Source organism: Neophocaena asiaeorientalis, unplaced genomic scaffold (assembly GCF_003031525.2).
Source record: "Neophocaena asiaeorientalis asiaeorientalis breed wild unplaced genomic scaffold, Neophocaena_asiaeorientalis_V1.1 scaffold501, whole genome shotgun sequence".
NCBI lineage: Eukaryota > Metazoa > Chordata > Mammalia > Artiodactyla > Phocoenidae > Neophocaena > Neophocaena asiaeorientalis.
The window spans coordinates 661,189-674,387 of record NW_020172678.1 but is presented as its reverse complement, the minus strand read 5'-3'; the positions used below and the strand labels follow the sequence as shown (position 1 = coordinate 674,387).

Sequence of the window (13,199 nt, the reverse complement as noted above, 5' to 3'; positions counted from 1 at the left end):
CAGGCTTCCCGCAAAAGGGAGCCTGAGGTAAAACCCAAGAGGTCAGAGTAACCTTGAGATCCCTCAACAAGTGGCAGGGCCCTGGGAACTCTGGCCCTGCCGGTGGTGATGTCCCTGGACCCATCTGGTTAACATCTGTGTGTGGCAGGCACCATGCTAAGTCCTATATGCGTATCATCGGACCTCCTCCTCTCCACACACCTTGTTGATACCCTTTGTGGCAGAGACAACTATTTAACTGCTTCCCCACATTCCCCAGCCTTCAGGCAGTGAGGTGGGGGCACCTAACTAGTTCTGGCTGATGGGCCCTGAGTAGAAGCCACACTTCTGGGCTGAAGCGTAGAAGAGCTGGTGCTTAAGCCTTTAGCTGCCCCCTGCTTCCTGCAGCAACCACGATCCTGCAGACTGTGCACCTGCGTGACCACACAGAGGAGGGCCTCCCTGCCCACCCTTGCCGGACAGGTAGTCCCAGTGAGAAGTAAACTGCTCTTTCAGGGTTAACTTGCTCCTGCGATAGAAACTGACTTATACGTTGTCTTTTTATTTCTGTTTTACACAGATGAGCAAAGTGAGGCTTAGAAAGGGTCAGTGACTCACCCAAGGTCACAGAGCTAATAAATGGCAAGGCTGGCCTTGAACACAGGCCTCGGCTGATCCCTTGGCTTGGCATTCAAGGCCCCCCGAGGCCTATGTCCCAGCCCACCTTGCCAGCAGCCCACTGCACAATCCCTGATCAGTTGCATGGGTTACTGCCTGTTCCCTTCATCTACTTACAGGTTTCTCCCTCCGGTCCTCCCCGTGGGCCACCCACCACCCCTCCTGAGGACCCTTTCACCATATGATACCCCAAGGCTCAGGCCTAGTCCCCCTCTCACCATAGAGTCTTTCCCGATCCTCCCAGCCTCTACTTCCCTCTTCCTCAGCTGAGCTCTGGAGCCTCACTGCCTATAGTCACTGGACCCTGGACCCATGCTGCTTCCAGTGTGTCTCTTCCCTTGGGCATTATTATCAGCCTGAAACCTAGGATGGGATTTTCTTCTGAGGTTCTCATTCACACAGCGGTCTCCAAAGGGGGACCTGCACTCCCGGGGGATACAAGATGATCCACTGGGGTGTGAGAAAATGTTAGAATCTGTTTTTATACTTGTTTGTCTCCACCTTTTAAACTTTCTGCATTATTGTATATGTTTCAAAATTACATATTACATTTGCATAAACACATTTGGCCCCAAGGGGCAGGGACCATGGATTCCACTTCCTGGACTCCCTGAAGTGGCCAGATATAGCTGCTTGTAAACAGTAGATGCGGACTTCCCTGGTGGCACAGTGGTTAAGAATCCACCTGCCAATGCAGGGGACACGGGTTCGATCCCTGGTCCAGGAAGATCCCACATGCTGCGGAGCAACTAAACCCGTGTGCCACAACTACTGAAGCCCACGCGCCTAAAGCCCGTGAGCCACAACTGAGCCCACGTGCCACAACTACTGAAGCCCGCACGCCTAGAGCCCGTGCTCCACAGCAAGAGAAGCCACTGCAATGAGAAGCCCACGCACCACAACAAAGAGTAGCCCCCACTCGCCACAACTAGAGAAAGCCCTCACGCAGCAACAAAGACCCAGTGCAGCCAAAAATAAAAATAAAAATAAAATAAATTAAAAAAAAAACAGTAGATGCTCAGTACATACTTCAATTATCTCAGACAGGTAGGTATGGAAAGACTTGGCAGGAGGTGGAGGCATGTGTCCACGCACATATGTGTACACACATGAACAGAAACGTGACTGTGCACGCACACGTACACACACACACACACACACACACAGGCCAACTTGCCCTTGTGAACCTGAGTCCTTGGGAGGACTGTGTCCAGTTGAGAGAAGCTGACAGGAGACAGGAGAGGGGCCAGGAAGTGAAGAGGAACCGGGCCTGGAGCAAGGCCAGTACGGCCACGTGTGAGGAGTAATTGCAGAGAACACCCCGGGCGGGAAAACCTAATGGAATTCCTGAGCAGAGTGGGCCAGGGAAGCAGCGGTAATAAATAGAAATCCTATTAAGGTTGTGACTGCTGACGGGCAAGGGAGGTAGGGCGAAGGGAGGGGCGGGTTGGAGGCAGGCTGAGAGGGTCCTGAAGGGATGGAAGCTGCCCCATCCAGGCCCGGTCCTTGGCCTAATGACACAGGGCATAGCTAGGCTCACGGGAGCTGCAGCCCTGCCGGAGCCTCCTCCCTCCTGTCCCTCTTAAGCTCTCTCCCACTCGTGGCCCATGTCCCTCCCTCTTAAGATTGGCTGGCCCTTGGGCAAGGGGATGCAGGTGTCCTGGACCCTCTGGAGTCTCTTTATGGCCTGGGATCCTCTGGAAGGCACTTACACTCCTTGCAAGGAAAAGGTAGGGTCAGTATTACCCCAAAAGCAGCAATAAGACTTTTCCAAAGTCACCATTGATACAAGAGCCTCTACCTTTTAAATTTTATATTTTTTGTGTGTATGTTTTAAAATGTACCTACTAGGTTAGTATGACGATCATGTATATACATCTCTAAATATAGAAGTATATATTGGAGGTGTGTGCTCAAACGTTTTCTACAGGGTATAGGGGGGTTGGTTCAAAAGTTTTGAGACTACTAATTTTTGCAGCCTTATTTATCCTCAGAACGTAGCAGGGGAGGCTGCAGCAATGTTTGTTTCTATTTTATAGATGGGGACCTGGAAGCCCAGTGATCCCTGGCATCCCTTCCAGGGTTGCACAGCCCGGGCCGGGTGCTGGGCTGGATGGCCATGCGTTCTGGGACTCACCTCGTCCTTGTCCACCACCTGGATAAAGAGGGGGAGGGCAAAGCCGACCTGTGCCAGCTCAGTGATGGCCACGCTGTACTCGGAGCTGTTGAACTCTGGGGCATTGTCATTGATGTCAATCACCAGGATGTTGAAGGTTGTGGTCACTGTGGCATCAGATGGGGTGCGGTCATCATTCAGCTCTGTGCCCTGCAGATAGAGGAATAAACACCCCAGGGATGAAGGTGGCCATAGTCACAATAAAAGTCATCACTTACCAGGGCTTTCTCAATGCTGGGCACTGCGCTTTATGTGAATTATCCCATCTAATCCTCACCATAATCCCAGGTGGAAGATTCTATCGTTAGCATCCTGTTTTACTGATCTCCATTACCAATGGGGAAACTGAAGCTCAGAGAGGTTAAGTAACTTGTACAAGGACACACAGACAAAGTACCAAACTCAGGCAGTGGGATTCTAGAACCAAGGGGATGAGGTGGGGTGGGGAAGACAAGATAGATTTAGGGGTTCATCTAGGGGCAAAGGGAGAGTCTTTATTCATTTGGCAAATGATGAAACTGAGGCCAAGAACATTTGTGCTAGCAGATAATCAAGAATTAATTCAGCATCTGCTATGGACTGAACACTGTGCTAGGCACTGTGAAGGTCTGGGTTGGACTCAGAAATAGATGAACTCAGACACCTGGGCACCCAGTCTCTGGGCCAGAGTCCTTGGGCCGCAAAATACCCATTCCCAGTCCCACCCCAACCTTTTGAACCAGAATCTCTGGGCAAGAGGCCCAGGACCAGGTATCTTTTACCAGCTCCCCAGGGGATTTGCATTCACAGCCAAGTGTGGGAACTCATCCTTATATTTTATATAAAGATGGAAAAGCTGAACTCAGGGTTGCACAGTGAGTTGGTGCTGGGACTAGGGAGCAGCTCTCTCCATTGGAGCTGCCTGCCTCCGTAGGAAGGGAGCAGAGACAGGAGGGGAGGCTGGGAGGAGGCCTCGGGCTTGGCTCCGGATGGGGGAAAGGCCGTGTTAGCTTGCCCTCCCCTGCTGGCCCACATGTGCACATCTGGGTAGAGAGGACAGAGCCAGTGGGCGAGTCAGGACTAATCAATCCATCGCTGTCACAGGCCTTCTCAAGGTCAAGGAGAGCAACGAAGGGCCAGGCTGCACCATCCTTCCCATACCAATGGAAGGGCCTCCTTCCCAGAGACCCTCTCCTCAGTCTTTGTACCACCCCCTCCTCTCAATCGAAGGCTGGGGCTGGGGAGGACCCCTGTGGCCCAGGCAGCATCTGTACCCTAAACGGGTTTCCCAGGGAATGCCTCAGCAAGTTATTGATTTTAATTAAAACCAATCATGAGTGGTGAGGGGCTGCAGGGGGCAGGGGGCTATGGCTCCATCACACTTTCTGGGGTGGGGACCACCACAGCTCTGCCCCCTGCCCGCTGCATTGCTCTTTCTTAACCAGGTAATAGCCCCAGGGAAGCCACAAGAATTAGAAATGGGAGAAGAACCCCAGAAATGAGGTAAACCTAAGAATCTGAGTTGGCTATATTAGAACTTGAAATCATGGGATAATAGAGAGGACCACGGGGTGTGCACCCACTTGTGCCTCCTCACCCCTGAAATGGGGATGAAAGTTGCAATCCTCTGCAGTTGTTGATAAGGGCTGAGAAATGCCCAGCAGAGGGCCCCTGACAAGGCCCACATGTGAAAAGCGTTGGCCCTTCCTGAGGGGGGCCCTGGGCACAAGCCCCGGGAATCAGTGCAGGGTAAGGGAACAGAAGTGACCCGCCTCCTGGACCCTCCACCTGGGCACCACTGGAGGCTGGCACCACAGCGTGGGCATCCCCTCTACCCATGATGGAGGTGCCCACCGCCCACTCTCACCTTCACAGTCAGGATGAAGCCATGGCTGTACAGGGGGTTCTCCCGGTCCAGCACGCCGTTCAAGGTCAGCGCCCCGCTGATGTAATCCAGGGCAAAGATGCTGTTGGTATTTCCTGCAAGAGGGAGAATTCAGGGTGTGACTGGGGCCCCGGGCAGGTGCACAGGAGGCTGGGGCCACGGCTCCTCTCTGGACATTAAGGACTAATCAGTAACTCAAAATGAGTGCTGGTTCCAGGAGTAGCGCAGAGAGCTCTGGGGTACAAAGGAGCACATGGCCCAGGCAGCAGATGGCCCTGAATCACAGGATGAGAACATTATGCCCGTTCAGTCTTCCTCAAGGCTCTCTGACTGAGTCAAGGAGAAAGTCTTGGTTTGGTGCTTATATGTCTTTAACAGCCTGTCTAACACTTGCTTCTTTTCCTTCTTCACAGAGAGAGAGCAGGCTTCAGGCTCAGAGCCTTTCAAAGGGAGCAGTACCCAGTGAGGACTCAGTGACTGCTATGTCTGAATATTTGTGCCGCCCCAGAATTCATATGGTGAAATCCTAACCTCCAAAGGTGATGGCATTAGCAGGTGGGGCTTTTGGGCTTAGGTCATGAGGGTGAACCCGTCCTGAACGGGATTCTTCTCTTATAAAAGAGACCCCGCAGAGCTCCCTTGCCCTTCCACCATATGAGGATTTACAAAAACGGCGCCACCTGAACCAGGAGGAGGGCCGTCACCCGACCGTGCTGACACCCTGATCTCGGACTTCCAGCCTCCAGAACTGTGAGAAATAAATTTCTACTGTGTATAACCCACCTAGTCTGTGGTATTTTGTTATGGCAGCCACAGTGGACTACGGCAGTAGCCTTGTTTTGTTCCCCTTGTGCTTATTTTTACGGTCACTTCCTATTCTATTCTGTTCTTTCTAGTCTATTCTACTTTACTCTACTTTTCTATATGGCAGTGATATAAAGTTTCCTTTTATGATAAATCTAAGTTAAAAACAAAATTCAATTTTAGAAGCATTTAAGTATTTATTAAAATTTAAAATATGTATTTAAAGTATTGGCAAAAATCACGCACACATGGCACTGGCTCAAATGCACCCCACCCCTCTCTCACCCACCAGCTTTGTCTTATGCTGCCCCACAGGTACCTGGCCCTCACAGTGGCTTCCGCAGGTTCCCCAGATCCATTCCTGCCTCCTGTCTTCCTCCCACCCAGGGCCAGCCCCTCCTCCTCCTGCTCCGGGAAGATGGTCCTAAGCTCTCTCACTTACCCCTCCGGCCCTACAGGCAGTAGTTCCTGCTCTGTTTGCTCCCCAGTTGCTTCCTCTGTGTTAATGTGCTCATTTCACCCAGCCTAAAAGATGGGGAGCTTTCACGACCGTTCCTCAAGGTACCTGGACAATGCTGGGGACACAGTGGCAAGCATGTTCCTGAAGGATGGCTGCTTCTGGCCCACCTGGGCCCCCATACTTGCCCTGTGCCCTTCTCATCAGGCTGTGAGTTCACTGGGAAACCCTCAATTCCACTCCCCTCTCCTCCCCATTAACCAGTGTGTTGGTTCATTCAAACACTCGCTCGCTCACTGCCATTCATTCACATATTTAGCAGTCCCCTGGACGGGCTGTCCTATGGCCAGGCCCTGTGCTTGGCGCTGTGGGGCACGCAGAGGTCACTCTGCCAGGATTTCTGACGCTGAAGCACTTACAGCCTCGTAAGGGAGCTCTGACACCCACAAGAATCAGCATCTCAGTTCACAGCAGGGAGAGGCTGTTCACACACAGGAAGGCTCGAAGACGGAAAGCTTCATGGAGGAGGTGACATTAATTCCTTACACCACTGTCTAGCTGTGTGACCTTGGGCAACTTATCTAACCACTTTGCATCCTGGTCTCTTCATTTGTGAAATGAGGATAATAATGGATCTATCTCATAGGGTTATGAGAATTAAATGAATGAGAAAAAATATATACACATGTACAGGCTTCGAACAGTTCCCGGCACAAAATAAGCACTTCATAAATGTTGTTTGAGCTGGACCCTGAAAGACAGGCGGGATTGGGGAAGGGGGTGGATGGACACGGATTCCATAGGTGAGAACTAACATCCAAGCCTCCAACACACAAGGTGGACACCAGGATCGCCCATGGAAGCTGCTGTATCTCCCTGCTCCGCCCCTTCCCCGGCTCTAAAGGGATCCGCACACAGGCTCATATCCTCTCTTGGATTAACTAGGGCAAAAGTAGAGGGGAGACAACGTCCTTCTCTAACTTTAGACTCTGAGGCAGGGGCCGTTCTCAGCCCCTCTGTGCTGGCCGGCAAGGTGGCCCACTCCCAGCCCGCTGCAGAGGTTGTCTGACGCAGGGGAGACACAGCTGCTGACAGCAGAGCCCGGCCGGGTCTCACGTCACTCTGAGTGTGGGCTTTGGAGACTCTGACCTGGGCCAGGCCAGGGAGGGGACGTCACTCCAGCCTCCACCTTGCCTAAGCCTGTGTCCTGTGGCCTGGGTACCCTCCAGCGGGCTTTTGTACAGCTGCCCTCGTGAGTGGGGAGGAAAGAGTTGCGAGGAGGCATATACATGCATGAATATATAGGAGTTTTTTTCGCTAGGAATTCTGCTGCTGGGGAAACGAGGACATGTGCTTTCATCCGCTCATCATTAGCTAATCCACGCAGCAAACAATTATTGAGCTCCTACAGTGTACCTGGGACACCTTCCGGTGGAGGATGTAGCCCTCAACCAGGTATTCCCGTGACAGGGTGATCAGTGCTGAGGTGGCTGAAGCATGGACAGCGCAGGGTGCTTTAGGGGCTGGGTCCTCGGAGCCCCTAAATGCTGAGCTGCAGGGCTGCCCCGAGGCAAGACCTCCAGCCGCTTGCCTCTCACACCCTCTTCCCCACCACACACACAGGCATGGGCCCCGCCTCCTCAGCGCCCCTGTCCGGCATCCCATCATTCCAGAGTTTCATATAAATTTATTCTTCCCAATAAAGGAAGCTATCAATGTTTACATGTGATTCAACTTTTATCTTTGCCAGTTTTTTCCCATAAATCATTCACAAACCAGAAGTCTCTTGTCGAACGATGTGCTGTGATTTTCAGTTGGGAAAATAAGGTTATCACCCCTGGCAAACTCAGTTAGGTCCCGTACTCAGCACCTTTGCCCTACTCATGGCCACACTGCCCATCCCCAACTCCGAGTCTGTCCCCAGCATATAAAATACCCCTCTCCCAGCCTAGGCACCTTCTCCAACCAACCTGCAGGCAAATACCCCTCAACTGGTACAAATTCAAACTCAAGGACCCTCCCCCCAACACACACACACGCACTCGCGTGCGTGCACACACACACACACACACACACAAACACATTCTTTTTCACACATCTGTGTGGAGAGTTCACCTCTCAGCCTCCTGCAAAGTACGAGTGACTAACTGCCAAGACCAACGGTCAGAAAGGGTTACACCCAGGGAGCTGACAAGGCCATCTAAGTGAGTCACTGCCTCTGATAGTCCTGCTGTCACCATGGCAACACGAGCACTCACTGGGATGCTGGCTTGGGCAGGGATTAGGAGGTGAGCCCTGTGCCCCAAGCAGGGCAGGTCTCATTCAAAGACTGATTGACTGATCAGATCACTCATTCATTCCACTTCATATCAAGCACCTACTTTGTGCAAAATGCTAGAGAATCAGCAGAGAAAAGCAGGCAAGGTTCATGTCTTCAGTCTCACACGAAAGATCTTCATTCAGAATAAAATCACACTATTGAGTGTATAAGAACTTGCTAAGCTAAGGCCCCTGAAGGAAAGCAACGTGGAACAGAGAAGCAGTTATGCCCTGAGTTCCAATCATGGCTCTGCTACTAGCTAGCTGGGTCACCTTGGTCAAGTTACATATCTGGGCCTCAGTTTCCTCGTCGATAAAATGGGAGTGATAATAGTACCCACCCCAGAGTGTTGCTGTGAGGATTAAATGAGTTAATACAGTGTCTGGCACATAGGAACCTCTCAATAAATGTTGGCTGCCTGTCCTGCACCAAGACAGCACCATGGACCGTCTCCTCCACCCACCCCCACCCCAGGAGCCTGTGCCTAGAGCTTCCGCCCAGCGGGAGCACTAAGCCAACCCATCCTCTTGCCAGGAGAGTCTCACAACCAATGGCCCAGATGTACAAGGTGGCAGACCTGAGGCCAAGGCTGAGAACAAAACCCTCAGGTCCACAGGGCATCGCACCCAGGGGTTCCGGCCTCGGGGTGGGTCACCACTTCCTTGCTTCCCTCGTTTATCACCCCTCTCCCACCATCCTCCCTCCCCCGGGGGGCCGTGGGCTTGGAAACCATACACATAAGTTTCTCTGCTATCCTGGAAACTGATACCACCCTGTCAGCCCTCTGGTCTCCCAGACACTCTTTATCCAAGTCCCATGGGGACCAGGGGGTTGGGGGTGGCTCACTGGGGGATGCCTTTCACCTGTTCAGCCCCCACTGCTGAGCAGAAGGGCAGCTGCTTTCCCTGGGTTGACAGATGCTGTCCTAGGGGATGTACCTGGCAGGGGAGGGGTCCTTGCAGGGAGTGAGGCTGCACCCTGAGCACCCTAAGACTTCTGGGAACTGGTGACTTAAAGCGTCCACACAAGGGAAGAAGCAGGTCATTCCTAGCTCTGCTGGTTCTCTTATGGGACAGCCACATCCTCCAGGAGCTTCAGGCATCGAGACCTCTTCATATTGGCAAGAGGGAGGTTGAGAAGATGTGAATGAAGTCTGCAATAGCACAAAAGGCTGCTGAACGGAAGTCACAGCCCTCTTCCCCTGTTTATTAAAAAAATAGTAGCTAGTTTGTTGAACACCTTTCCCTGTGCCAGGCACTGAGCTAAGACGTTTGCACATTTATACTACTCAGTCTTCACAATAACTTTAGAAGAAGACACCCTGTGTTACACGTGAGGAAGCAGGCTCAGAGAAGTTAAATAACTTGTTCAAGGTCACATGGCTGGTGAGTGGCTGGCCTGGAGTGAGATGTCCGCCTCTCTTTTTCTCCCTGCAGGCGTTTGCCCTACACACAGGTTTGCACCCACTCTGTACCTGGCCCGGTGCTAAGGGACAAGGAACAGGGCGAGACAAATAAGAGACTGTCATCCTTCATAGAATGAGGTGGCAAATTAGTTGCTTTTTTCTCAAGAGGGAGTCCCAGTTCAAAACTCTCTACGTTCTGAAAAGTTCTAGGTAAATTCCTCATAAAATGATAGAGTTCTATGTAGCAGCAGAATGTCCACGTGGCGATGTCCTCCAAGAGCTGGAGGGGAGGGGTGGATGGGGACTCGAGTGGGAAGACAGGGGCTGTCAGCACAAAGGTGGTGACATAGATAAGGCACTGGCAAGCCGGTCTTTAGGGCAGACCTATGGCTCCAGTGAGGATGCACTGGAAAATGTAGATAGAAAGGCAGTGGCTGGGCTTCCCTGGTGGCGCAGTGGTTGACAGTCCGCCTGCCGATGCAGGGGACACGGGTTCGTGCCCCGGTCCGGGAAGATCCCACATGCCGCGGAGCGGCTGGGCCCGTGAGCCGTGGCCGCTGAGCCTGCGCGTCCAGAGCCTGTGCTCCGCAACGGGAGAGGCCACAAGAGTGAGAGGCCCGCGTGCCGCAAAAAAAAAAGGTAACTGTAGTGTGAATATATTAATTTTTTTTCATTTGAATTTGGTGGACAGACCTGACATTGTAGCATACATGCCCCAGTTGACAAGAGTAGAAACTGCTTTTTGAAAGGTTGTCAAAATGTGCTCCAAAGAAACCTGCCCAGCAGCAAGGGGCAGCTACTCAGTCAAGGCCACATGCCTCATTTCAGTCTGCCTTACACTGGTGCCCAAAAAAAAAAAAAAAAAAAAAGAAAGAAAGGCAGTGGTCAGAGAGGCAGATGGGAAACCAGTATAGAGCCAGGTGCCCAGAGGCGGGCGAAGGGGAAGTTCTGAGAAAGAGATGGTTGACAGGGTCAGACAGTGCCGAGAGAGGCTCAGGATAAGGAAGATGTGGGTAAGGTCCCCCATTTGGATCTTCAGATGCCCCTGGAGGTCAGACTGTGAGATACAGCGGCTGAGGGGGGCCCTGGGAACTGTTAGTACAGGCGCTGCTGCCGGGAGATTGGTGTAATAAACAGAGAGGCCGAGTGGCGGCTAGAGGGCGCAGCAGAGTCAAGCAAAGGGCTTCTGTTTCATAGATGGTCAAAGGCAGAGGGAGAGGGAAACTAGATTGGAGGGTGTGAAGGTGAGGGTAGACGGTCAGACTCGGAGACAAGGCGGGTGGCTCTCTTTGGGCCTTGAAGGCTCACCCTCCCACCTCCTCCTTCCTTCAAGGCTAGCAGGCTCTCTCCTTCCCCAGGCGCCCCTCCTCCCGGCCCCTGCCAAATCTCATCACTCCCACACCTTGTCCCCTTGTTATCTCGCCCAGCAGCATCTTGACCCATGGCAGAGCTGCGTCTGGGCGAAAAGCAGTTTAGTGAGTGGCTGATGGTGCGTGTGGGAACACAGGCTGATGACTTCCAATTGCTTTGTCTGCTCCGCTGGGCTGACAGCAACCCACTCTTGCTGCCCCCAGGTTAAAGGAAAACCAATGGCTCCCACCTTGGTCCTGTCTGTTCTTAAGGTCCATTACCAGTGTCACCAGCCTCAGGAAGCCAGTCCTGGAGGTTGTGGCCTCTCTCACTCCACTGAGCCCCAGAGCTGGGCTGGCACCCTCAGAATAGCCCTGTGCTGTGGGACCTCCCTGGTTCTCACATCCAGAGACCCAGCATCATCTCGAGGGTAAGGGCTAGGGTGTCATGCTTCCGTCCCCATGGTACCCAGAACGATGCTCATTCCCTATCTGTTGGATGGCCTGAAGGTTCTTGCCCCCCGCCCCCCCGTAGGGGTTAGGAAGGGTCAATGAGCACACACTAGGTGTGGGCATACTCTGGGTCTGGCCATGCTGGGCCATGGGGTTGAGAAAAGAAGAAAAAAAAAGCCATGCTTATGAGGAGCTCATGATCTAGTTGGTTTTCTGGGCCCAAGTAACATTCCACTCAAATGCTAGTTGCTGAATGGATGAGAGGACTAGTGGGACCCTGATCCCTCACCTGGCCTCTGACTCGTTTACCCGGCCCTCCCCAGGGCCAGGGCCAGGGCCAGGGATCCTCCCCAGGGAAGTGAGCAGAACTGGGATATGTACCCCCTTCCCCCTGGTGCTCCCTCTTTCAGCTGTAGTCTCTGCCTGGAGTCTGTTACATCAGCACCCTAGTGAAGACTGCCTACGGTGCGTGAACTCGAAGGATACAAAAAAGACCTAAGCACCAACAACAGATCTGCCAGTTACCAGCTGTGAGACCTCCTGCAAACTGTGAATTCCTTTGAGCCAAACCCCTCATCTGTAAAGTGTGGATAACAGCTCCCACCTCACGGGACTGTGTGAGGATCAGGCGTGATCATGTACGTAAAGCACCTATATGGTGCCTGTCTTGGTTCCCGTCCCTTCTTTCCCTGCTATGCCTGTTTTCTGAATACAAGAATTGGACCAGGTTAGCCCCAACTATGGCCCATCTTATCCAGAACGAGTCAGGAGGGGCCCTGCCCACAATATCCAACATGCATTGTGCCTGGCGCTGTGCAAAGGTTTTTTGGTATATTTATATAGGATGTTACGAAAAACGTGAGGGAACTTTTTGGCCAGCCCAATATATTTCAATTTTCACAAAACTCCCATGAGATAGGTACAATTATCCCCATTTTCCAGATGAGAAAACTAAGGCACAGAGAATAACTGGTCCTAGGGCAGAGCAAGGGGTGTAACAAGGAGTTAAACTCAGCTCTCACTAAGCTAAAGAGCTCCTGTCCTACCCAGAGGCCCCTGGACTCCCCCTGCCCTCCCCCCCAGGGGTAGCTGTTAAACAGCAACGTGTGTGTCGTGTATGCCGCCCGGGCCAGTGGGACAAGCTGAGCTGCAGTCCCATCACTGTCCAGTGGAGCCACATAACTCTGACTGGTACAGACTGTATCACTGCATAATGAAAACTGGGAGTCAGCCTGAGATATGGGCTTTGGGCAAGATATCTTATGAATTAAAAATTGTTACTTAGCTGCCTGCTGACAAAGGGGGCCAAGTCCCGGGTGGCACCTGGGCTGGGCTGCATTGAACAGCTCTGTGACCAACATATGGCAACCAGCGGTGTGGGTTACCTTGGCTTTCTATCAGAGGAGACGCAGGCCGAGAGCTTGCCGCCCCTCCTAAGGACCATCAGGGAGGGGGCAGATTAGGCCTAGCCCCTCCAAAGCTTTCCCTGAAGCTGCCTGGAAGGCTCACCCTGCAGAGCAGCTCTGTGGGTGCCTTGTCTGCATTCAGGTCTCAGCTCACAGGTGGTGGCGACCTTTGAGGGGGCCTCAAAGGAGCCCTCTCTAGTCACCCCACCATCCTACTCTCACCCTCATCACTCTCTTCTCCCTTATCCTGTTTTATTTCCTTCAAACCACTTCTACTTTCTGAACATCTCTTTTCATCTGTTAATGTG

At 52.5% G+C, this 13,199-nt stretch overlaps 1 protein-coding gene across 2 annotated transcripts in view; it reads right to left on the bottom strand.

Annotated features, from left to right (window-relative positions):
* Positions 1–13,199, bottom strand: part of CDH23 (cadherin related 23) — a 430,962-nt gene that overhangs the window by 216,177 nt on the left and 201,586 nt on the right. For both annotated transcript variants that reach the window (XM_024739760.1, XM_024739758.1), the window contains exons 10-11: positions 4,680–4,792; positions 2,795–2,983 (exon numbers count right to left, since the gene is read on the bottom strand). In XM_024739760.1, the coding sequence (XP_024595528.1) occupies positions 2,795–2,983; positions 4,680–4,792 (302 nt within the window). The remainder of the gene's footprint in view (positions 1–2,794; positions 2,984–4,679; positions 4,793–13,199) is intronic.